A 26,279-nucleotide genomic window follows, 5' to 3' on the forward strand; every position below is an offset into this window, starting at 1 on the left:
AGCCTCCAGCCTCACCTGCCAAGCCGCACGGAGATCCCCCTGAGGCGGAAGCTGGATTGGAGCTCTGGGGGACCACAGGCTGTCCGGGGAGCTCCAGCCAAGAACACACAAGGGTTCTACAGGAATTCAACACCGTGGGAGGCCCCAGACAGGTGACTGCTGGACCTGCAGCCCTGTGCCCAATCTCTGCGACATTCCCAGAGCTCCGAGGAGGACCCTTCTCCAGTCACAATGCACTCCCTCCAACAGCTCAGACCACCAGGGTGAGGGACAGGACAGGAGGCGTTGTACCCCTTGTTAGAAAAGGGGGCTTTGCCTCAGAAAGACTAAGTCTCCAGTGCCTGCTCACACGTGCCTGGGACCAGACTCCCTGACTCCAAGTCAGTGCTCCTTCTTCCTGTCATGATCAGGGTAAAAGGCCCCTTAAGACAGGGTGGAGTAGATTGCTAGTAAGCAAGGCAATGCAAAGAAAAACTACAATACAGCAGTATTTTTCATATAAAATTAAGAAAAATTTGTTTAGATTTATAAAACCCAGTGTTGGCGAAGGGCTGATGAAATAGGTATTCTCCTTTATTGCTGGAAGCAATTCAACAGCCCTTTAGGAAAGCAATTGGGCCGTATGCCCTGAACAACATAAAACTGTTTACACCGTTTCCCATATTCCTGGGAATCATCCAAATTAACCAAAAAGCTATATGAACCAAGATGTTCACTCCAGCACTATTTGCAATCCATCACTCGTTCAATATACAGTTATTGACTGAGCAGCACGTGGTAGGTAAGCACAGTGCTTTGAATATGAAGGCGCATGAGACATGGTCCAGACTCTTAAGATCATGACTGCTGCTTAGAAATGGTAACTAAACATCAATTATAACCCAAGTGATGTGCAGCTTCCTAGCAAAGTGTTCAAGGCACTAGGGGCTGGGGTAGGCTGTGGAGCCTGGTGGCCTCAAGTCAATACTTCCAAAGGAGGCCTCCCCAAGTGTCAAGAATAAGGAGGTAACCAAGACAGACCAAGGAGAAGGGGGCGTCCAGGCACCCAGGACAGCATGGGCAAAGGCACCAAAGAGCCCTGGGGGGACAGCGAGCCTGTCTGTGGCAAGGAAGGGAGCACCCCGGGCTGCAGGAATAGAGGACAAAGGAGAAGGCAGGCGGGCAGCCCACAAACGGTCCCGGATTCACACCGAGCTAGCTGGATTGAATCCTGTCGATCAGTTTCCCAAAATATGCTCTAAGCAAGGCGAGTTCTCGGGGGAACGAAGGAATGCTTAAACAAGTTCCACGGGCTCCTTTCCTGCAGCCACCCCAGAGCCTTCCGTGCCACTGTGCGTTGTAAATTGCTAAGCGTGCAGTGTTTCCCAGCCTCTCTCACTCAGGATCCCTTTTTAAGTGGAGCGTTTCACAAGCCTCCAGTGCACCTTGGAAAATAGCTTCTTAAGCTCATCGGGAGAATTCCCCCAGCCAGAGCCAACCTTAACAGAAAGCTGTGCTTCAGAAGAGGGGGGTGGGCTGTGACTGGAGTCCAGACAGAGGAAGCCCACAAGCAAGGACTCCCCAGCCCCACTCAGGACAGAGTCTGGACCTGGGGGCCCACAGAGGTGACCTGAGCCAGGGGGCAACCGTAGTTCAGCAGACCTCACTGTAGCCTGGCCTGGCATCAATACCCCTCAGGACCACCCAACTAGCACGTAGCTCTGACCTCCCAGGAACCATAAGGCCAGCAAAGAGAGCACTGGACTCTCTACTTTGTTGGCAGACACCCCACCCCCAGAAATTAATAACTTGGCATTTGATCCTCAAGCCTCTCATTTTCTTCATTAACCAAGCCCGGCCCCTGAGCCCACTGACCCACGACACTTGCAAGAAGGAATTTCTGGGGCCTCAAGCCAAGGGCGGTGCCCTGGTCTATGAGCTGCCCAGGGGTCCTCCATCGTGGTGGCAGCCCTGGAAGCAGAGCCTGTGGCTCACTCAAACCATACAGGTGGTTCCAGGCTGGGGGAGAAAGCAGAGAAGAACTCCCCGGAGTATAACTGGGCAAAGGAGACAGTGTCCTCCCCAAGCCTCTTTGAGAAATATCCGTCCACAGTGATGAGCAACTCAGCTCTGAGCGCTGGTTAGAGCCACACTACTGCCCATGACGCATGGCGTTGAGGACGTGTGGTTTCTAGGTCTGGAGTCCTATCTTCTCCATTCTAAATAGATCGAGTTCACAGTCCAGACGCTCACCCAGCGGTGGCAACCCTATCCCAATGTAAGTCATTTGAAGTAAGCATCAGTTCACATTTTTTATACCTAATCACTACCTTGGCCACACACACTCATAACCACACAAACACAGGCCACACACACCCTTTCAGGGGTCCAGAGGATTGGTGCCGGCCCTCCAGGCAAACCCCACTGAGGCAAAATCCTCAGGCTCCCTGCCCGGCAGTATCGCCACAAGCCTCCCTCCCCACCTGAGCTCAGTGTCACTCAACAAGTGTTTCCTGGGCAACTCCTGTATGTCCCCCACACCTTCGGCCAAGAAGAAGGAAACAAACACAGCACCAACCTTGGGACAGTCCCAAGGCCACGCCACAACGGACAAACAGAGGTCACAGCCCAGGGCCACGGGAGCCCCCACTGGGAGAAAAGCCAGAGGGCTTCCCAAGGAGGGCCCTCACGGCCGCAGACACCAGCAGACCGGCTGGAAGGTGGGACCAGTGACAGACTCTGCCGCCCTGGACCCTCCCCCGGCCCCAGACATGCCTGATGCACACAGGAGTTTCCTCTGAGAAATGCCAGCCGGTGGCCTTGCGCAGCCTCCAGCCGCCAGCCACCCCAGGGTCAGTTCCAGGGGAGAAGCTGCTTTGGTTTAGGGTTTGGGAGTGAAAATAAACACTCTGGGTTTTATAGGTTCACCCGTGTTGGCTGCTGTTTTCCTTTCCAGCAGCTGCTCAATCAGGCCTTTCATTCAGAAGCCAGTGGCCTCCGAGGAAGCCCTGGGCAGTGCCCTCAAAACTCAAGGGATGTTTATTTGGGGGCGGGGGTGGAGCTAGGATGGAAAGTGTGACGTCTCCTGCGGGCGGTACCAGGCTGACCCTGCCTGTGGTCCCCAGAGGTGTGGGTCCCCCAGGGGAGCTCCCCTCCAACAGGTCTGCCACAGTACAGCCCACGGAGAAGGGGTCCTCCACCTGCACCCCACTTCACTCCTCCCACACCTGCACCCCCACCTCTCACAATCTCCCCTGAAGGAAGAGGAAGCAAGACTGGGAATTAGGCCACTTCTCTTTTCCTGAGAGTAGGTGCTGAGTGTCAGAAAGCATCCTGGCCGCGGTTCCCAGGAAAGTGCAGTGGCAGAGATCGCCCTCTCACCTGCCAACGCCCCTGCACTGCGCATGCACACTGTCTCAGCACCCCGAACCCAAAGCACAGAAGAGAAATTGCTCCATCCACCCCACGTCCGGCTGCACAGAGCTAGAGAAAAGGTCACTGAGAGGAGAGGAAGGTGAGGAGGTACAGCTGCCGGGGAGGAACCAAGGTCGCTCCCCAGGCTGGGGAGGAGCAGGACCTGGAAAGGGGCATGGATGGGTGGCTGTGAGCTGAGTGCCAGTCTATGGACAGAAGGCCACTCTCCCAGAGGGGCTCAGTTCACCCAACTAAGCACCAAGCGTTTGGAATGGGGGTACATCACTTGTCAGCTATTTCAGCTCAAGCAATTTAGTTAACCTACTTGAGTCTCAAGTTCTTCATTGGTAAAATGGAGATGTTAAATGCCTACTTCATAGAACAGTTGTAAGGGTTATGAAATAACACCAGTAATGTGCCTGGGCTCAGAGCAAGCACTCAGTGTTAGTTCTTTAGCGCTACAGGTTCAAGGTAAGTCAAGGTCTCTTCCTTGAGGAGCTCAGAGTCTTGGTGGGAAGAATGTGACAGAGACACATGGCAACTGATCTATGCAGTGGGTAAGGGCTCTGGGAGAGGTGCTGGCAAGGTCCTGACCAAGTACTGAGGGGGAGCAACCAGCTCGGCTTGGGGAAGGGTCAGAGGGCATGTGGGCTGGGTCTTGAAAGATGAGTAGGAGTTCACTGGACCAAGAATAGGGAGGGACTGTGTTCCAGGCACTGACACAATGGCCAGGAACGCGGAAGAACCAGACAGCTTTGACAAGAGCCAGCGCAGCCAGAGCCTAGTGGAGAGAGAACCAGGAAAAGATGGAACTGGCGAGGTCTGCAGAGTCAGATCACAAAGGAGTTGTCCACTAAAGAGTTCTGGATTTATGTGTTGTGAAAGTGAAAATGTTAGTCACTAAGTTGTGTCTGACTCTTTGCGACCCCACGGACTGTAGCCTGCCAGACTCCTCTGTCCATGGAATTCTCCAGGCAAAGTCTTGCCTGGAGCAGGTTGCCATGCCCTCCTCCAGGGGATCTTTCTGACTCGGGGATCGCACCCAGGTCTCCCACATTGCAGGCAGATTCTTTACCATCTGAGCCACCAGGGAAGAAGCCCATTTATGTGTTAGTATCTGTTTGAAATCAGGGGAGTGACATGACCAGATCTGTCTGGGTTAGTGTGGAAGGTCACAGGGAGGCCAGGAAATGACCAGAGTGCTCAGATAAAAGGGCCATGGCCAGTGCGAGACAGCAGCCACGATGCTGAACAGGAGGGAACAGTTTCTGAGACTCGGGAGCCACAATCAACAGAGCTGGGCACCTGCTTGTTTCCAGCCTGATGGGCAGTACAGGCACACTGATGCGATGCCAGGACTGAGGGAGGAAGTAAAGGGGGGCCTGGATCTGGGGGAAGGGGGCCCAAGGAGTTCGTTTTGGACAAGATGAACTGCGGTGACTCTGAGTCTTCCAGGGGAGACACTGAAAATATGGCTGGTATAAGGGGCTTCTAGAAACTGAAGACCTGGAAGTTTCCGTGACATGAGCAGTTCCTGGGTTGGTAGGGGGACCCCAGTGTCCAAAGAAGAGAACACACATGGAACTCCTCAGGGGCATCAGGCTCAAGGGGCAGTGAAGTAGTTGATTAGGAACAAGTGGAGCAGAAAGCTGTAGGAGGCCAGGAAAGAGGGGTGTCCCAGGGCCAAGGCCAGAGGGGTTTTCAGGGGGCGACGGCCAGTAAAGCCAAACCCCACAGAGGTCAAGCAGGCCCCTGCAACCCGGAGACACAGTGGGCTGACAGCAGCTCCCCCCCTCCACAAACCCAACAGACACAGCGCCCCGCCTCGATCGGGGGAAGCCCAGGCCACGTTCCCTGTGGGCCGAAGGCCCTACGACTCTGTTCCCAGCTCTCAGTCCCTGGCCCCCAGCTCTCCCCACTCCCCCCACCTACCAGAAAAAGAGTCCTTGTCCATTGCAGGCAGATCCCGGGCCTGGTACATGTAGCAGCGTAGATGGTAGCGGTTCCCATCTGCACCAGAGAAGAAACAGATGCCGAGTGAGGGGCTGGGGGTGACAGGATCAGGGGCTGGAGGATGGAGCGCATCTCTTGGAAAGCAGTGGACAGAGGGGCTGGACGAAAGAAACTACACGTGCCACGCTCTCAGGATCAGGAGAGCAGACCACAACCCAAAGGCGGAGCCACAGAACAATGTGTCCTGGGCCCTGGTGAGCACTGGGGAGGGGGTAGGGAAGGGGGAAGGGGTCAAATGAACCACCGTGCCTTGAGTGCTGGACTTCAGGCTCAGCGTTGACACATACACCACACACGGACATACACTCGACACTGACCCACCAACACAGACGCAATTCTCCATAAACCCCACACATACACCTGATCACGTAACCCACACAACCAGGAACGTAGGGTGACCCATCCGTGTCACCCCTGTAGATACCTCCAAACATCACTTACAGTCAAAGATGCAGGAAATCGTGGGTCTGTTCACACCAAAACTCAAGGTAGAGACGGACACAGAATCTTCACTCCTGTCCTCCGCCACGCCACCCTGGAGACACAGAGCTGGTCACAGCAGATTCTGACCCCAGAGGCTTGGGGTGGTGGGGAGACTGGCTCAGATAGTCAGGTCTCCAAGGTCCTTTAGACAAGGCTCTAAAGCACTAATTTCACTCCAGATCCCAATGTCAAGTCTACAGGGAAAAGCCTCTCCCTTTCTAGCGGAGACCCAACAAGCCAGAAGGGGGTTTTGAGTTGTTCCAGCCCAAGAGGTTAGAGTTTGATAGGAGGAGGGACTCAAGGGGCTCTCCGGGGTAGGGTGGAATCCATCAGGGGTCTGCCCAGGGTGAGGGGTTATGGGGAGCCCACGTCTGGAGGGCCTCAAACAGCATCTCTGTCCTCCCCTGCCTGGACACAGGGCTGGTGTGAGGACACACAGGCACGCAGCTGGGTCCCCAGCTCTGCAGAGAAGCTGCGCTCTGTCTTCTCATCTCTTACCAGCTCCCACTGTGCTGAGGGTCAGAGGAGCCTGAGGCTGGGGACAAGGGCATGGGGGGCGCGGGGGCATCTACACTCAGGCTCAGAAGCTCTGCATCAACCTAGATGCTCAGTCCCCACCCCTGTCCTCGTTGGCCACTGGGCCATAAATCGCCTTCCCGGTGCCCTGCATCCCTCCACCACCGCCTCTGTCACATGGCACCCCCTCATCGAGGATGAGCCCCAGCAGGAGTCAAGGCCCCCGGAAAAAACAGGAAATGTGCCAGTCACACGGCAGCCCGCCCTTCCAGACCTGGCCTTCTAGGACATAAGTTCCACCAGCCTCTCATGGCAGGAGCCCAGCAGAAGGGCCAGGGAGAGCTGGACAGCCTTCCTCTGCCATCCGCTCCCTCTGCATGGCCCTTTCCCTCTCCTCACACTGTCATCTGCCCCAGTCCTTCTTCCCAAAACCTAAGCACGCCCACCCTTGAAAGAAAACCCAGCCTCCCTTCCCATGGCCTTTTCACCCCACCCAGGTCCACCTAGAGTAGCCACTCCCCAAGGCCTTTCTGCTGGGCCACACTGCCCTCTACCCAGCAGCAGCCAGTTCCCAGGAATCTCCACCTCTCCCCAGGCCCTGCAGTTACACCCCGACCCCCACCCGCACCTCCAAATACAAGAGGTGCGGCCACTGACGTGCTCCTCCTCTCCAAACCACGCCCACCCTCAGGGCCTAGCTCCAGGCCCCTGGTCCAAGAAGCCTCCCTGGATACCTGTCCCCTTCAATCATGTCCTACCCTTTGTGACCCCATGGACCGTAGCCCACCAGGCTCCTCTGTCCATGTAATCCTCCGGGCAAGAATACTGGAGTGGGTTGCCATTTCCTTCTCCAGGGGATCTTCTTGACTCGGTCCAGGGATCAAACCTGGGTCTCCTACAGGAGACTCAGAATCTACACTGCAGCCAGATTCTTTACCATCTAAGCCACCAGGGAAGCGCCAAGAATCTGTGAGTGTGGGAGAGTTCTACAGTGTCTGTCTCATGGGCTGCCTGATTGTTAAGAAGATGAATTATATGCTGTGTTGGCACACAACTTGGCACATAATAAATCAATAAATATTTGCTATTAATGATCTTATGAGAGAAATAAAGCATGGGGTGGGGTGAGGGGAGAGGTCATAAACTATGAAGTCAGTAATTGTGCTCAGGGGTGGTATTCATATATCCTGTATTTGTTCAAAATTACTCCAGGAGCTGGAAAAGTGGACATTTCAGCACAAAGCCACAGTCCTGGGCAGAAATCAAAATCAGTGAGTCAAGCTGTCAGTCTCTCTCAATACACACAGACACACACACACACATGCATACACACACACACATCCACACATGTGCACACACACACAGGAGAGCAGGGAGGGGTGTCACACATCCACACATCCACACATGTGCACACACACAGGAGAGCAGGGAGGGGTGTCACACAGCGCACAGCTGAGAACCCAAACGCCACCACATTTACAGCCCTCGGTCTCGGCAGGTGTGAGCCCGGCCTTGCACCACCGGCCCCGCCACCCTTGCCAAGTCCAACAGCTAACGGGTCTGGTAACAGGGTCTAAAAGGCCACAGGTGGGGCCCGACTCGGGGCCCATCAGGTGCAGGGACACCCAGGAAAGCAGGTCAGGAAGCTAGAAACAGGGTGTGGCCAGCCCCCAGGTGCCACAGGGCTCAGCGCCCCCAGCAGCTCATACACCTTGGGGTGGTGGCGGGGGGAGAGTCTGGAGGGACTCTGTAGCCCCTCATCTCAGCCAGCCACACAGACATACGCACTCCACTCACAAGCAGGGCGCTGAGGGGAGTGTCAGGAGGGAAGCCACCTCTGGCAGCCACAGGCCCCCTGATTCCTCTCCCCGCCGGGGGCCTGCAAGGGCCGTCCATGCCCCACTGAACGGCCTGTACCTGGCCTTTGGCAGCACTTTCTGGGTCTCCGTCCCAAGGCATGGCTGCCGGCCTGTGATGAAAAAAAGCGTCCTCCTCCCTGGGGTTTCCACGAAGGCCGGGGCCAGGTGCCTTAGAAGCAGCTCAGTCCTGGCCCCCGGCAGGCCCCGGCACCAACGGTGACACCCTCTAGAGGCAGAACCGCGCTCCTCCAGGAACGGCCCTCACGCTGCCGAGGCGCCTCCACCCGCCCAACCTCCAGAAGGGGCCCGCGGCCGTCCACCCTGGTCCACAGGGCCTCTGTCCACCCCCACCCCCATCTGCTGCCAAGGGTGGGAAGAAGCTGGGAGAACCAGGATGACAGACACACCTCGAGCCGGGCTGAGGAGCCCCCACTAAGCTCAGTGCCCCCCAAAGAGCTCCAGTCCTGAAGTCAGCCTGGTTTTCACACTGGGCAGAATTCTACCCACGCAGCAGCCAGTGGCTTTATATCCTCCGGCCCCATGACCCTCCCAGGGGCACCTGGGCTCTTCACGCATCCCCTTCAGACCCTGGGAGCAGAGTAGGGGCCAGCCCTCCTCCCAGTCTGGCTGCAGCCTCTGCACTGAGTCCGCTGCGGTCAGGACACTCACTCCCAAAGGCCCAGAGCCCTGCTGCCTCCACACGCAAACCACCCCCAGGGCCCCCTTCCCACCCCAGGCCCTTTGCAGTGTTCGCTCTGCCCTACTCTTTCTTTCCCTGCCTGTCTCCTCAGATGTCCAGTCTCACCTTCAAGGTCACCTTGCGGGGAGTTAGGCACCTCCTAGGTGCTCCCACAGAACCCCACATTTTCCCCTTACTACATATACCACCTTCCATTGTAAATCTCTGTTTTCCTTCTCTGCCCCTCTCACAGAGAGCTCTGGGCGGTTCCCACCATGTACCCAGCAGAACCCTCACCCACAGCGGTGCTCAAGGAGTAACTGGAGGAAGAGTGAATGAATGAATGAGCACACACCTTTCTGGGGAGAGCTGATGATGAAGGCCAGCTCATCGCCCAGGTCAGGGGATCAACCTGTGCATTAACACAGATAATCCAGCGCCACGCTTTTTCCACTTGGAAGAGTACTTTCGGCTTTCACGTGTGGACGTGCACAGCTTACGTTCAGGGAATTTCTCTCAAAGCAAACCATGCAGCCTCATGAAAAGCTGGTTTGGGAACTTCTGGGAAGCATCTCCCTCCCGCCTGCCCTCCCCTCTGACATTCCGCTTGTGTTTATTAAACACGTGCTTTGTGCCAGGTCTTTCCCACATTCCAGCTGGAAAAGAGGTACTGCTGCTTGTGGAGACATCAAATGTCAGCTCCCCAGAGAGGCCACCCCCGTCCGAATGTCAAAAGCCATGCTCACATCCACACCACCGCACACCCAGCCTACACACCCCAACCCCACAAAACAGCCCTCTACTCTCTTCAGCTTTCCTTTTCCTCACACCACTCACCACCCTGTGTGTTTGCTATATGAACATTTTTGTTTCTTGTCTCTCCGGGCTGTAGAATGCAAACCTCACAAGGGCACTGCCATGTCCACAGGGCCTGCTGCAACGCCCGGAGCAGAGAAGCCCTCGGCAAACATTTACTGATCAAGGAATAAAATCCAGGCCTGAGTCCCCATCTCTGTGAGTGCCTCTCCTATCTCATATTTTCTGGAGAGAATTATTTGGGGCTGAAGAAAATTTCTGGGTGGAGACTGATTTGAGGGATGGATACCCTGAGATAGCAATGGTGTCGGCAGAGAGGAGAAGCGAAGACCAGTGGAGGTTCAGCAGAGATGACCCAAGCTGCCACCCTCAGCATCCATCCTCACCTCGGAATCCTGCCAACACCTTACCACCTCACAACAGGGATTGTCATTGCTCTGTCCTTAACGCAGGCAAACACAGGCAACCACCGTGTGGCATGAGAGCGACCTGCAGCTCCCTGATGCTGCAGTGCGCATGCGCAGAGCAGACCATCAGGGCAACTCATTCATTTTACAGACCCTGAAACTCGACATAGAGAACATCAGGCTGTCAGCCCCTGGGCGTCGAGCTCCACGTCACACACTGGGAAGGTGGGGGGAATGTGCCTGGAGCTCACCACGTGGGTTGGAGGAGGCAGCTGGGGATGCCACCGGAAAATCCAGTTCTTGAAACTCCGATTCCTCACCATGAAGTGGCCATCGTGGTAACACTCACCTCGATGGGCTACTGAGGCAAATGCAGGGGTTTCCAGTCTTGGCACTGCTGACATTTGGGGCTGCATAACTCTTTGTTACGGGGGCTATCCTGTGCATTGGATGTTTACCAGCATCCCTGGAAGCTACATATTAGATGCCCATAGCTGCCCCCAGCCCTCCGCTGTAACCACCAAAAATATCTGCAGACACTGTCAAATGTCCCCTGGGGTAGGTGTGGGATATAAATTGTCCTCAGCTGAGAGCCACTGGTGGAAATTAAATGAAATGTACCCACGGCCCTGGACAGGTACCTGGCACATAATCAGATTCAGTGGTGCCAGTTTAACTCTTTCATCTCACCAGTCTCACGCTAAGCAATGCCTTCCCCCCCTTAATCCCGGTCCTCTGACTTTAACTCTGGAATCCACCACCATCCCCCTGCTGCAGGACCTTTGCACTGGCTGCTCTCACCACCTGGAATGCCCTCCAGACAAGCTAACGAGTTCTTTCCTCAGCTCAGTCTTCAGAGGCCTGGACACTTCCTTGACTACAGGGGCTTCATCAGCAGTCCCTGCCCAGATTCTCCAGACATCTCTGCTGCATCCATCTGTCCACGTGTGTAAGTAAGGCACGCACATTTCTTCATCCCCTGGCACCCAACCCAGCGTCTGGCACTTAGTAAGCATCCAGCGAAGATTTATCACATTGATCACCAGCATCCCCACCCTAAGGTATGTGCACAGCGCTCGGGTCTACGGTCCCAGGAAAAGGGAAAGAAACTGCATCAGACAGCACCACACACCCTCCTGGAGCTCAGAGTCAGATGTCACCCGAGAAAGAGCGGGATGTAGGCTCACTTACCCCCCAGGAGGGGCCATTTGGAATGGAACAGAGTGGGCCCCCTATTCAGGAAGGCTTCCAGGAGGAGGAGAAGAAAGAAGGGTGCTGAACAGGAGGAACAGCAGCACGCTGAAGGCCTGACCCCCACCCCCAAGATCAGGGAAGACTTGGCTACAGGAGCAAGGCCAGGGCAGGGCAGAGTTGGGAGAAGTAGGGCTGGCTTCCTTGTGCTCTCACTCGGACGGAGCCCTGAGCAGAGCCAGGCTGCAGGGGCGGCTGATGGTCTGGTTTCCACCCACCCACCTTCACCCCCACTCTACATTGACACTCTTCCCCAGGCCAGGCCCGGGGCATTGGGTTTCCCACAGTCACATTCCTGCCTCCATAGCTCATGCCGATGTGACTCCCAGGCTGGCGCTGGCAGCCACGCGGTCTGTGGCCACGCACTCGGTCTTGGGGCTAGCTGTGGGAGGGAGCCTGCTGCTCACACAGGGACTGGGCAGCCTCCAACCCACGGCTGCCCTGCTGGCGGCCTCGGCTCCCTGGAGGTGCCTGAGCTCAGGAGGGTGAGGAACTCTCCTTCCCAGGTATACCCGGCTCCTTCAGGCCACCCCCCAAGCCAGTGGCCAAGCCCACCTCCTCTGCTGAAGGTGGACGTCCCGGTACCCCGGCCACCACACTGGGAGGAGGTGGGAGGTTCTCTGGAAACAAGCAGCCTAGGAAGGGGACTCCTTGACCCACCTAAAGGGGATCCAAGACCAAGCACCAGACCACTGGTGTTTCTGAAAGTCTTTCTGCACATGGGCTGTCACACACATGCCTCCTTCCTCTGACAACACTCACACCCCCACACAGGGCCCAGAGGTCAGGTTCAGGATCTAGAAAGTGGAGGCAGGGAGGAGCAGAAGGGGCCAGAGTCAAGGTGGATGCGGCAAAAAGACACAAGCTGAGCAGCAGGGCTCCTCAGGGCTCAGTGAGTGGGGGACAGAACCACAGAAGCCACGCTCACGGCGGCCAGGAGACGGTGGAGCCTGCGAGGTGGCTCCAGGGGTCCCCAGGGAGACCCTGCTCCAGCAGAGTCAAGATTATGGGCTTCAGGGGCCAGCCGCACCCCACCCCCACCTTATGGGAAGGACTCAGTTCCCTCATAGGATGGAGCCAAAGAGACAGGAAGCGTGCTGCGATGGGGAGCCCCCATCTCTTGCTTTAAGTAGACAGGATCAGGAAACCCTCGAGAGCAGCAGGCGCTGGAGCCGGCTGGCATGACTCAGGAGAGATCATTAAATCTCTGGCCATTCGCAAGCCATTTGTTAAACACAGCCATTTGTAAAAATTAAATCATATGAACGTGTAACTTCAGAAATTATTTTTAAAAGAAAGGGAATAAATCCTCCAACTCATCACTTCCAAATTACCCCACGACCTTTGTGAACCTGTTCCTGACGCGCTTTCCATCTCGTGTGTCTGTGAGGTGGAAACTGTATAAACGCTGCGTGGCGGTGAGCTGTGCCCGTCTCCTCCCACACCCACGGTCTGTGACTTCACATGGATAGCTTGAAACTGGCCACGGCACGGATAGTTACACCATATCGGCAAATGCTGCAGATAGAGCTGGATTTGTTCTCTGAATGTTTTTTCCAGAGAGCCAGTTGTACAACAGACAGGCCTCAGGTGACCCGCCAGGATCTCTTCTTCACCTTGGGCTCTGCCGGGACACGCAATCAACAGATGGAGATACAGAGAAGAGCGCCCTAAGCCCTGTACCACCCACCACTATCCGCACGATTTTCCATAATGTTCAGGTGTGAAAAAGAATTATTACTTGAGGAAATACCACTAAAAGAATCGTTGCTTGTTTCCTCTGTGCCTCAGTTTGCTACTCTGTAAAATGGGAGCGCCGATAAACACCTACCTCTTAGGATTGTCAGGAGGCCTAACTGAGACGGCACACGAACAGGGCAGAGGGCACTGCCTGGCACACAGCGCGGGCTCTAGAACAGTTCAGCTTTGTCCACACAGGGCCCGAGGGCTCTGCTGCAGCCACCCAGTGGCTGTGGCGGCAGGACGACAGCCGCAGGCCACCCGCACAAGGACGAGCGTGGCCGCGCTAACAGCCTCGTCTACACCACCAGGCAGAGAGCCGGCCTGGGCCACGGGCTGCCGCTTGCCAGTGCCTGCTCTGTAGGGCAGGTGGTTATTTTTGCTGTGCTGTTAGCACGTCCGTGAGTTAAGTGAGAAAACTGAGGCCTGGAGATTCATGCGTTCCCCCAGGTCGCCTGGGAAATCCGCTGGCAGAGCTCAGGATCTCCCGGGACCCCCTCAGGGCTCTTCCCAGCCCCTGCTTTCCTATCAGAGCTCAGCACCTGAGCAGGATCTGGGTAGGATGTGACTAAGTGCCAAGTCGGGCCCTGGGGAGTCCACACCCGTGTCCCTGCCCTGGCTGCCTGGCCCCAGCTTCCAGGGAAACCCCACACAGGCCCACAGGCCAGGCCAGAGGAGAACCCTGTGAAAGAGGAAGCTCTGGAACACACAGCCCTCCCTTCCCAATCAGGGCTGATTGCAACCTTAAGTGGAATAGCAGGCGAGTGTGCAACCCCATTTAATTTACAGCTGGAGCCAGGGCTTGAAAGCAGCTGTGAAACTCCTTACAAAGCTACTGGCCGGCCCCCCGGGAACTTGAGAGTGGAATTAGGAAACCTGGAGAATCCACAATGCCACGTGTGGGCTGGCGCGAGTGTCTGTGTTTGTGTGTACGTGTGTGTCCCTCCAGGCTTTCCAGGTCTCTGAAGTCTGCAGAGCACACTCAAATGGGTTTCAGGCCATGCCAGAGTGCCTCTGTAGTCAGGACAACTGTACATCCTGGTTGGCCTGGAATGGTCCGAGCTTAGCCTGTTTTCCAGCATGAATTTTAAGTCTCTAGACCAGACAATGGGCTTCCCAGGTGGCGCTAGTGGTAAAGAACCCTCCTGCCAATACAGGAGATATAAGAGATACAGGTTCAATCCCTGGGTAGGGAAGATCCCCGGGAGGAGGGCACGGCAACCCACTCTAGTATTCTTGCCTGGAGAATCCCCATGGACAGAGGAGCCTGGCGGGCTACAGTCCACAGGGTTGCAAAGAGTCGGATACCACTGCAGCGACTTAGCATGCATGCAGACCAGATGATAAATTATAAGGTCACGCTAGCAACTGTGGACGCAGACCCTCATGCATGTATAATGACACACATGGGGACACCTGTCACATTCACCCCACTGTAACAGCCGGTCCAGGCTTGCCTCTGTGCTGACATTCTGTCTCAGGTCCATGGACACACACGTTTCAACAGACACACTCAGGCTTCAGCATCCAGCTCTTGAGCAAGATAGACCCGAAGTCTGCATATTTAGAGGAGTCACTCAGGTGGTCCTTCTATGCAGGGAGTCAGCAGCCCTCAAGTCTCCCCACAGCACAATACCAGGTGTGACAAGTGCCCCACAAGGACATTCAAGAGACACAGGGCCGCCTTGCAATGGCCCACACGCCTTGGCCACTTAATAAGGCCAAGGCCTCTCACCTGCCGGGAGCCGCCCTCGCTCAAAGTACCCACTCTAGGAAGTATGCCTGGGTGCCCTGCACATAACACCAGATTTCATCCAGGTCCAGAGATGGGCCTTGCCCTCCCCACCCACATCTGACCTCCTTTTCAGCCAGTTCAAACCCCAAATTACTCCTCTCTGGCACCAACCTCTGCCTGACCCCCTTCCTAGCATTTCCAACTCCCCAGCTGCCCTTCTCTGCCCCTGACTGGGGCTGGGGATTCCTGTCTCTATGGGTCCTCCACACTTCAGGTCAGGACCCATAGAGACAGGGCCCTGCCAACCAATTGGAGGCTTCATGGCTGGAGTCAGTGGTTCCAACTGCCCAGGGAGGGCATGCTGCCTGGCTACAAGATGAGGAGGGGGCTGCACCCTGCCCAGGAAGGTCCCTGGGACCCCACTCAAGGGTCCTCTGTGGGGGAGGACTTCATGCCCTAACAGCAGTGGGGAGATGAACCTGGGAAGCCTGCTCTTCTGGCCTTGGTTCTAGAACTGACCCATGCCGTGCTGCAGGGCAAACGCCTTCTCAGGCCCATTTCTTCTGGGATCACATTAGGGCTCAGAGTTCTAGACCTGCGCTATCCAACAGAACTTTCTATAAAGACAGAACTGTTCTATACTGTCCAATGGTAGCCACTAGCCAGGCATGGCAGTTGAGTTCTTGAAATGTGGCCAGTGTGACTGGTGAGCTGAATTTTCTTATTTTAATCACTTTAAATGTAAATTTAAATAGCCACACCTGGCTATTAGTGTAGTTCCAGAACCTCTGTCTCCCCACTTATAAAATGGGTATAATCATAAAATCCAGCCTTCTGGGGTCACTGTGAGGATGAAATGAGACAATGAACATATAGCTCTCAACCTGGTCTTTGGCACAAGGCAAAAGAGATTTTAGTAATTCTTACTATTTGAGATCCTAGCTTTTCTTGAGAACTGGAGAAAATCATAGGCCTCACCCTTACCCAACACAGACACACACACTGCACACACCATATACATCCATACACACCACACACGGGCTTACACTTCGAACACACGTGCACACAGATCACACATGCACACTCACAGCTCTGCACCCAATGTCAAGCACCCAGGTGGAGAGTTCCTTCCAGCTCTAAAAATGTCCCGGGTGAGGAGTGCACTGGCCGAATCTGCATCTCCTCCTCTCCCTGCCCAAGCTCAGGCATCTCAGAAAACCCTTCCAGACTCTGCAGGCCGAGCGCAGAGACAGTGCTCTGGAAAAATCCTCGCGCAAGGAGGGCAGGCCCAGGGCAAGGGCCACAGGATGGATTCTGTGAGCTCATCCCCAGCAGCCGTCACCAGGGTTCTCAGAGAGGCCGGTGGCGTCGGGAGGGGGTGACTGGGTCGGAGCCGGCGGTGGCGGTGGCGGCGGCAGCGAGGGGTGTGGGGCGAGGAGAGGGAGGCTGGATGGAACACGCTATAATAGCAGCTTTGTACTCTGCTTCCCAGCTCCCTGGGAACGCCAGGAAGATTATGAAACCCGGTGTCTTTGGGAATGCCAGGATATTAGCTGGAAAAAGAATAATACGAAAATAAAATAATGCTCGCGATGGAGACAGCAGACGATTAGCAGACAGAGCCAGGGCCTCCCGCTCCGCAGAGGGAGCCAGGCTTGGCCCCGGCAGAAGGTTTCAGGGAAAGGCTGCCCGTGCTAATGAGCAGACAGGGCCTGCCTTCCAGCGAGACGTCTTCAGGAGGGGAGCTGGCAAGTGAGGCCCAGCCTGCTGGTGGACTCATGGGCCAGGGGACGGGCAGTAGGAGGCAAGGGGGCGCCACAGGCCTGGCCCTTGGGCCCAGACATCCAGAAATGTCAGATTACCAGCAAGGCTACCTGGCCACCACCCACAGTCCTGGGTTCCTCCAAGCTCTGCCTCCCCAGGGCCTCCTCCAAGAAGCTCCCCTCATTAGATGCCGTCACTCTGGAATGACTCTCAGTCTACACTTCAAAGATGCAGATTGTGTTGGGCTTATTTGCATTCAGATGTGAATATCCCTCTTCCTAATCAGACTGGGGTCTCCCATGAGCCAGATCCATCAGACAGATCACTAGAAGAAAAGATCACCTTCTCCCACGAAGAAGCAGAGAGGACATGTCACCTTTCCCTGCCTCCCTCTCTAGGACCCTGGCCACACACCTTCAGCCTGGAAGAGACAGCCCCCCTCCCCCAGAGGGGCATTCATTCAAGTAGGGGGCCAATATGACTGCCTCCCTCATCTTCAGGATGTTCTATGCAGCTGACATCCTGGCTACTCAAAGACAGTCCTGAGATCAGCAATGTCAGCATCCCTGGAGGCCTGTTAGAAATGAAGACTCTCAAGCCCCACTCAGACATCAGATCAAAAGTGTGCATTTTAACAAGATCCCTAGATGGGTCCTAAGTTCATTAAAACTGAGAAACACTTCTTTACATGGGTTATGTCTTCATTCCTTACAAGGACCCATGGATGTTCCTTACAAGGACCCATGGATGTAGTAATTTTCATAAGTAAGGTAACAGAGTTGCTAAAGAGACAAGTAACCTATCCTTAGTGGAAGCAGAGGAAGCAACATTCAAACCAAACCGGTGCCATTCAGAAGCCTCACCCACCCACTTCCACACTCCTGCCAAGGGAATCAGCAGGCATCAGTGACCAGTGGGCAAAGGCCAGTACCTGGAACAATTCGATTGGTCCTGACGTCCAGAAAACCCAACCGTCTGCCCTGATGCTAGAGCATCAGCTCTCCCCGGGATGAAGGACAGCAGACTCGGGAATGGGCACCCAGGCTGTCCTTGGTCCTGGCAGGAGGCAGGTAAACGTGACCATGAGTGTGTGTGTGTGAGTGAGTGTGTGTGTGTGTGTGTGCGCACACGTCTGTGTGTGTGCTCTCATGCTGATGAGGGGTGGTCTTTGGCTCAAGTAGAGTGATCTAGTCAGTTCCTATCCAATGGGCCTGTGGCCCTGTCCAAATGCTGGTCACACCTAAAGACTGTGTCCTCCAGTCTTCACAGATCCAGCTACTCTGACCACTGTCCGCCTCTGGCTCCCTATATCAGCAAAGCTCCCCCAGGACTCCAGGCTTCACTGCCCTGATTTCTTCCACAGATCACAGGCGGCTCACATCTTCATCACTACCAGTCACCTTCCCACTTGACTTGACATTTGATTTCAGGGCTCCCTCACAACATTTTCTCCCACGTAAAGAGTAAACGGATTGGTTTCTCAGTTCTGGGAAATGCCCGCCTTCACTCTCCCAGTCACCGAGCCATGAAAGCTTGGCAGTGGGTCCCCCAGCCTCGCTCGCCTTCTTCCCCTCAATCCCCGCCAGCCCCGGAGCCGTCCACGCTTCCCTCCACGTGTCTCGGGGCCACCTCTGGCCTGGCGCCCTCTCTCCTCCCAGCCCCCTCCCTCCCCTCGCAGCTGACGCTCAGCCCCCCACACCCCCGGTCTCCCTGCCCTGGGGCCGCCTGGCAGGCAGCCGCCAGATCCATCTTCCTCACACAGCACTTCACCGTGTGTGTCACACTCGCCAGGGCCAGCCGTGAACTCATCGCAGCCCCAGGCCCACCCACCCCACAGCCTGGCGAGGGGAGTGGCCCTACTGCCCATCCGGCGGAGCCTCTGACACCCGATTGACCCTTCCCTCCCCAAGCCTTGCCACTCCACCTCCGTCCATTCCACGCTCTTGGCTCCCAGCCCAGATGGTCACCCCCTCCCAGATCTTTAACCAAGCCTCCTGGGGGTCTCATGATGGAAGGCTCTCCCTCCCCAGCCATTCTCCATGGCTACCTGATGAGGGCCCTAAATCCCAGCTCTGACCAGTGCGCTCCTCCTCCCCTCAGCCGTCCACACTCTCTCCCTACTGCTCATTCAAGAGCGCCGTGGTCATCTGCACTCTGTGCCCAGCACTGGTGAGCACCTTCTCAGATGCTCTTCTCCCCAACCTGGTGGGGCTGTCGACCACAAAGAAAAGGGGAGTGTGACCCAAGACAGTCAATCAGAACATTCCGTTCCTCGCCCTCGGGCTCAGGCACTGGCGTGGGCACAGGGCCCAGGAGAGCTGGTCAGTCGCACACGAGATGGCCCTGGCCTCCCTGAGAAAGTACGCCCTCCCCTCTGGGGTCTCCAGCTGTGAGGAAAGAGAGAAGGCCGGCTGGGCTCTGCTGGCTGTAGAGACGGTGGCAGCCTCCGTCACAGGCACCACCTTTGCCACCACATGGAACGAGCCAGTGTGAGAACGGGGCCAAGGCCGCGGAGCGAGTCAGAAACACCGAGTCCCAAGGACACTGTGTGAGCCCCTGGCTCCTGCCAGGCCTGATGCCTGATTCACCTCGTGGTGAATCAGATTCCCAGCCATCTGAGCCTTAAGCTCTTTTCCTCTCTTCAGCCCACTTCGGTTGCATTTCTATCTGATGAAAACAAGCCCTGGCCCCTTAGGGGGCAGCACCCTCAGACCTGGCCCTGCCTCTGAGGTCTGCCAAGGTCTTTATTCCCTGCCCCTCAGTGGAAGCCACACAAGCTCCCCCCCGCGCTGCCCTGTGCCCGAGCCAGGCCCCTTCTGACAGGACAAAGAGATCCCTGGCTACGGCTGCTCCAGCCTGGGTGGCAGTTCCAACCCCCTGCCCCCTGGCACCATACCAGCCTGAGCACCAGCTCAGGGGCCCAGAGAGCCCAGAGCTCCGCCCTCTCCTTCAGCCTCCCTACCACTTGGCCCCCAGACCCGGGAGGGGCTCCCTCCAGAGCCTCTGACATCACCTGGCCCCAAGAGGGTTCCATCTCCCATTCTGTCACCCCTGGACCTGGCACCCCCTAGTAGGTCCTGGGAGTGACCGAGCTTCCAGGCCCTGCCCAGGCCCCCTCAGGGCCACTGCCAGCTTCAACTCCTTTTTCTGTAGCCATCCCATCAGGCCGGGGGGCCCTCCCCACTGTACTTCCTGGCTGAAGGCTAAGACCCACTGCTCCTCACCCAGACCAAACACTTATATGTACTCACACAGCGGGTTCATGAAGACACACTCAGATTCTATTAGCCAGTAAAGCTGGTGAGACCTACTCCCATGGGTCACAGCGCAAAGGCCTCTCCCCCACCCAGGGGGCAGGCTGTCCTATCTGGATTTCAGAGGTGACATCTCTTCATGGGCATCTCACCCCCAACTCTGGAAATCCCCAGACCAACAGAGCAGGGGACAGGCTATCCCCTGGTCCCAAACGTCCCCATTTGGTCTGTCCAGGAAGCATGAACACATCTTTTCTGTAGAACACATCATCCAGACCCTGGATAACTTTGATCTGACCCTCATTCCACTAGCTCTGGGACGTGGTCTCTAAGGCACCTCTCTCCCCAGATTCTTGGGACGCCCACGAGATAGCCTCTGCCTCAGGAGGATCCAAGTCTACCCGAGGACATTCAGGGTCTCTGAACCCCTCTGGTTACTCCCCTGAGCCAGGCCAAAGCCTCCCAGGCCCATCCCCAGGCCAGCTAGCCTCTTCAGAGGAGACAGGTCCCTTGGCCTCAGTCACAGGTCAGAGCACCAGAAGTCCAGGCCCTCTCCCTGCTCCCATCTCAATTGCCAAAGTAGTAGTGGGTCTTCTGGTGCCAAGAAACGAGCTACTCTGTTTCGGGAGAATACCCAGAGTGGTGTCCATATCCCCACATGCAACCCCAGGGGACCAAATTCACAGTCCCATCCCGGGGCCCCCTGCACCTCACCTTCGTCAGCCCTAAACAGCCCTGGAAAAACATGTTGCACCCAATCGACCCCAGAAAGGCATGGCCACATACCAGGGCCCCCTCAAGGGCAAACACAGCCGCAGGCCCCGTCTTCTCCAGGGGCTCCATGCGGCGGCGCCAGCGGCGACGGCGAAAGGCGTCCGTCTTGCGGTATTCCAGATGGAACTTCCAGCCGAAGAGCGAGGCGTACTCCCAGCCCTCGCCCTCTGCCTCCGCCTGCCTGTGCTGCATGGGAGAACAGGCCAGACTCAGGGGCTGCTTGGCAGGTTGGCAGGGAGTCCCAGGCTGGGCTCCAGCTGTGCCCTCCTTGCCCTCCAGGACTCCCCACACGCACACCCCGCATCATCACCCTGCAGGTAGGAAAACCTGGGAGGGACCCCTGGAGGAGGGGCTTCTGAGCGGTTTCTGCAATGACAAGAGTCCCAGGTCAGGAAATCAGAGGCTCCCTGGGCTGTGGGGAGATCCAAGGAGCCAAGAAGGAAGGTAGACTGAGCAGTGATGAAAACACTGGGCTTTTGGTTTGTTTGTTTATTTGGATTCTAGGTGGATTTCGTGAATCCAAGGTTTCCTTGTAATTTCCTTTTTCTTCTTCATATTCCGACTTATAAAAAAGGAAATGGATCTGCAATTCGGAGGCAAAATGAATAGCTCATTTCCCAGCCATAGGTTGTTTCTCCACGAGGTGAAACCTACAACAGTGTGGAGAGACCCCCCAGACTTCCTCCAAGGGGGCCCTTTCCCATCTTGGAGGGAGTCCCAGAAGCCCCTTCGCACCATCTCATAACCTGAGATGACCCTCAGGGCCATGAGCTCAGCGCCAGTCCCAAGGCTGGCTGTGCCCCTCTGCGGGGCGATGCCGGTGGTGAGGGGGTGGCGAGGCGCAGCGCCTGGCAAGGCTCCGCCTCTGTCCCCTGGGTGCCTCACAGGCACAGTGGCGTCTGCCTGGTTCATGACACCAGGAACAGCCCAAAAGCCTGGCCTCTCCCGGGACCCAGTGACTTTCCTCTCTAGATTCTCTGTGACCAAAGAGAGAGAGAAGGGACTTGGGTCATGCCAAAGGCTATTCCTGGACTGGAGGGGAGGCCTAGTTCTCGAGCCAAAATTCCAACGTGTGCCTGGAAAGGAAGGACACAGGCCAAGAGGGTTGCGGGGAGGCAGGCACACAGAACGCGAGCCTCTGGGTGACCCCGGGAGCAGGTGCAGGCAGGTGTGTGCTCACACAAGCTCGCTCTGCACCTGTCTGCATCCTGGGATATCTGGGCATGGCTGTGGGCAGGGGTGCTCACACTTGAATTCACCCTCTGGTAAATGCTGACTGAGCCCACCCAGGCTCTTTGACTAGCAGCACCCTCATCCCCAGCAGGCCCCTTCTCCACGGAATTGGCCGTGCTGGAGGGAACAGGCTTCCTGGGGAGGGTATGCGGCTAGCCCACCCCAGCAACCCTAGCCAGTGACTGATGGCTAAGGTGGTACAAACCCAGCCCCCTTGCCTCCAGGTGAGGAGAGCGCTGTGGTGCTCCAGGTTGAGCCCCTTTCTGAGCCACAGTTCAAGTCAAAACCGTCTCTGCCTGGGACCACAGTCTTGCTCTTGGCACCCTAGAGCACTGCCTCAACAAACAGCAGGTAGCCAAGCGCCTATCTCAGACTCTGCCCCAAGGACACCCAGCCACAGATACGCTTGAGGCACACCTTCGCACCTTCCAGGGGATGCTGAACACATCCCCACACATAGTCATGGGCGTTTGGGTGCTTTCTGTCCATGAGCACCTGTGTGAGCGACACGTGATCTTCGAGCATCTCGAGTGCTTGTCTTGCACACGCCCCCTGCGTGCTTGTGTGCACAGAGGTGTGCACTGTGCCCAGCTGGCCTCCCCTGCCCAGGGCCTCACCTCTGCCCACCTCCACCCCTGGGCTCACCCGCTTCAACGCCTCCATCTGGCTGAGGTCCCTCCGGCGCAGACGGACCCAGCGCCGCCGCCGGTGTGTGTAGTACATCTTCTCGGCAGGGACCCAGTGCCTCGGCTTCCGGTCCGGCGGGATGGTGATGCTGTACTCCCAGCCTGGGGGAGAGGCGCCCATCAATCATGGCCTGGCCATCTCCCACTCAGCATTCGGAGGACATTCACAGACTTTCAAGTGGCCACTGATTCCCGATTTGTAGTTTGAAGTAAGGCCTCCCCAGGAGGTCCCCCAGATGAACTAGCCCAGTGAAGGCCAGTACCCCAAGTCCAAGGGCTCTGCCTCTAGTTGTCCCCACCAACATGCCTCACAAGACTGCTGGGTGCTCACGGGGCTCCACACGCTGCCCACCTTGTTCATCAACAGCCCGATTCAGGTCCGTGGACCACTCTTCATCTTCCCACTTCCAGCCCAGCGGGCACTCGATGTCATCCTTGGGAAGCACCTTCTCCCCGTTCTAGAGTGACACGGGTCAGGCAAGCGTGAGAAGAGACGGATGGGGAGATGAGAAGATGCACCCTGACGCTGCACACTCTCAAAGCCCCAGGTGTCACTTGGGGTCCGTGTCCGACCCTTGCCAGACCTCTCACTGGCCCTGTGAAAGCCCGAGCATGGGTGCTGGGGCTGTGGGAGCAGCGGAGAACGTTCTTCTCTCAGTTGCAGGCCCTTCCTGGGCCTGAATGCCCAGGACCCTGGGAAAGCAGAGCCCACTTGCCCCAGAGCACCCCCTTACCACATCCGTGTAGTTGTCACTCATGTAGATCCACTGGCCTCCAGGCAGCCGGGTCTGGTTCTCAAACACCTCCTCCACGAAGCTCAGGTGGCCAGCATCAGTGTCGTGAAGCAGTCTGCGGACAGGGGTGAGTCAGAGTCTCTGCCAACACCCCCACCCATCCACACCCTCCGGCAGAGCACTCCAGGGCCTGGGCCAACCTTTCTGTGTCAGCCTCACTTCCAACCAACAACAGGAGAGATGAGGGGAAGAGACAGGAAGGGCAGCGAGTCAAGGGGACGGAAGAGAACGTCACCACCAAGATAGAGAAAGAAACAGGGAAACCAACTGAAGACTCCAAATACCCTGTGGGAATTTGAAGCTCAGTAGATAGTTGCATAAATGTAAAAGATTATCAGGCTGCATACTTAAGATCTTTTTGATATTTGGCAAATCTAATACAGTTATGTAAAGTTTAAAAATAAAATAAAATTAAAAAAAAAAAAAAAAGATCTGAGTAGGTGACTACGATAGGCATTACTCTTCAATTTTTAAAGAGTTAAAAAAAAAAAAAAATGTTGAATATCAACCAAAATAGAAAAAGAGAGAGGAGGAAGAGGTAGAGATGGCAATGCAGTTGAAGAAGGATAAGGCTGTCCTGAAAGGCACTAAGGGAGAGGGGGCCTGAGACGGGAGAGGGATTAACATGCAGAGGAGAGAGCAGGCTTTCTCTGGTATCTTGGAGGAAAGGGCTGTAACCAATGGATGCAAAGTCTACTGGATGTCAGCTTAGGTTTAATCAGAAAGGACTTTCTGATCATTAGAGCCCTTTGAGCAGAGAATGCTGCCTCGTGAGCCCAGGAGAGTTCAAAGGAGTCACTCTGACCAACATAGGGGCAGAGTAGACAGAGACCCTTTCACAGAAATGGCTGGGGCAGAGGGGGTCTCCAAGCCCTCCCTGCCCACATCTCCAAGCCCTCCCTGCCCACAACTCACGTCTTCTCTGGACACACGAACCAGTCTCCAGCCCAGGCCCAACCAGCTGAGGGGCGGAAGCTGTCCTTGGGTAGCTTGATCCTGCCCGTGATGTCAGAAAACTTGGGGTAGGTGAGGCCAGTTGTGCCCCAGTTCCCAACCAGGGCCAGCTTGGTCTGGTTCTCATACTGGAGAGTGAGCAACAGGGAAGTGAGCAGGCCTGCAGTAGCTCAGGGGCTGGGGGCAGGGTGGGCAGGTGGTCAGGCACTCACGGTTTCAGCGAAGACGGAGAGCTTGCCCTCAGCAAACTGGTTGAACTCCTTTTCATCCACAGAGAGTCCAAACCAGAGCCTGACCCGAATCTGCACCGGCATCCGGGCTCTGGGCACCCCTTCCATCGGATACTGGGTACCAGAGAAGGAAAGAAACCCACAATCCCCTTCAGAGTCAGGATGTCTCAACTTGCAGGGCCTCCAGGCCTGGGCATACCAGCCTGACACCCCATCAGGGTGGGCCCTATTGGGGGACTTCTCAGAAGTTCACGGACGACTGAGAAACCTCACCAAGATTTCTTCCCATCAAAAGAGAAGACTGCATTCCTCCCATCCAGGTGCTCTATGCAGAGACGGGCTGTGTCGAGACCAGGAGCCCCATTCTCCCCTCTCCCACCACATCCTCACTTCTGCTCTCTCCTAGAATAGCATGGTCCCGTGGAAATTTCTGTTACAGTGGAAATGGCTTTTTACATTTGCAGAGTTCAATGCACCAGCTCCATGTGGCAATTGAGCAGTTAAAATGTAGCTGGTATGACTGAGAAACTAAATTTTTAGTTTTATTTCATTTAAATTTAAATAACCACATATGGCTAGCATATTGGATGATGCGGTTCTAGAACATGTCTCTATAAGAGAAAGAAAGGTCTGAAAAGGGGAGAGGTTAAAGCCTCTCTATTCAGTTTCAGTTTGGGGTTTGTTTTTTTTTTTCAGGGGTTTTTGGCTGGATATTGTATCATCTGATATCCCCACCCTTTCAAGTGCTTATCAGCATGTTAACTGCTATTCACTGGTCTTCAACTGCTTTTTATCCTGAAACTTTCAGAAGCTCTGCCAAAACAGAATAACCACAACAACCCAACATAAAACATTTATTCTCCACAACTGCTTCACCATTTGATTGAAATCAAGGGTCAGATAGGGCCTAAGGAACAGAAGTGCCTCACTTTCAGAATAACACACAGTCCCTTAGAGGAAGTAACACATTAAGTATCCAGGCTTCATGTGCCTGAGCTTGGAGGAGTGTCTCCACTGGGACATGGAGCTGAATGAGATAAGAAAGTCACTTTGGTGGGTTTAGAGGAAAGGGAGGCTCTCCAACCAGTAGAAGAGGCCTGGATCCCCAGAGCGGAAGCCCAGGCCAGGTAAGAGGATCAGAAAGGGGTGGTCATGCCAGGGCATCAGCAATCTCACCCTTCACCCAGCCTCTCTGTCTTGGTTCATCCTCAGTGAAGCCTGGAGGAGCCCCTGACCCCAAGTGTCACCCCTCGGAAACCTCCCTATGACTGTTTGCTTCGGTGTCCTCTCCCCTGGGGTGGTTAGTAGCCTTTTCCCCTCCAAACCACCAGCCCCAGGGAGATGGCAGGAATGCCTGACCCCCCTCTTCCCCCATCCGCCCCCAGTCTCTCCCCTGCCCTCCCCCAGACAGGGCCAGCCTGCTGGACCCAAAATAGCAACAGCAAATAAAGAAATGTCTAGTTTGGGGCTCCTCTCCCTCTCTGCTGGTGCTCATTTTTTCCAACTTTGGTTTAACTTAAGAAACACCAATGTTTTCTTGGTCTCTGCTTGCTGCCAACATTTTTGTAGAGCTTGCTCAGGAGCTACTGGCGGGGCTCATAAACTCAGTGGGGAAGACTTCGAGAAACAATCTTATATCTTTTTTTTTTTTCTTGCTTGGGATCAGAAAAATTTTTCAGTTTGCATTTCCCTGAGGCT

General features: G+C 55.7%; 1 protein-coding gene across 21 annotated transcripts in view; it reads right to left on the reverse strand.

Moving 5' to 3' along the window:
- Nucleotides 1-26,279, reverse strand: part of DYSF (dysferlin) — a 223,026-nt gene that overhangs the window by 86,442 nt on the left and 110,305 nt on the right. For 15 of the 21 annotated variants that reach the window (XM_055539693.1, XM_055539689.1, XM_055539691.1 and 12 more), the window contains 8 exons: nt 24,564-24,695; nt 24,313-24,479; nt 23,338-23,452; nt 22,956-23,061; nt 22,563-22,705; nt 20,697-20,870; nt 5,848-5,941; nt 5,326-5,403 (listed from right to left, as the gene is read on the reverse strand). In XM_055539693.1, coding sequence (XP_055395668.1) covers nt 5,326-5,403; nt 5,848-5,941; nt 20,697-20,870; nt 22,563-22,705; nt 22,956-23,061; nt 23,338-23,452; nt 24,313-24,479; nt 24,564-24,695 — 1,009 coding nt within the window. Of the gene's footprint in view, nt 1-5,325; nt 5,404-5,847; nt 5,942-20,696; nt 20,871-22,562; nt 22,706-22,955; nt 23,062-23,337; nt 23,453-23,537; nt 23,556-24,312; nt 24,480-24,563; nt 24,696-26,279 lie in introns of all 21 variants that reach the window. The other 6 variants (XM_055539677.1, XM_055539679.1, XM_055539676.1 and 3 more) reach the window with 1 other exon arrangement.

The sequence above is a fragment of the Bubalus kerabau genome, chromosome 11, assembly GCF_029407905.1.
Source record: "Bubalus kerabau isolate K-KA32 ecotype Philippines breed swamp buffalo chromosome 11, PCC_UOA_SB_1v2, whole genome shotgun sequence".
NCBI classification, from domain to species: Eukaryota; Metazoa; Chordata; class Mammalia; order Artiodactyla; family Bovidae; genus Bubalus; species Bubalus kerabau.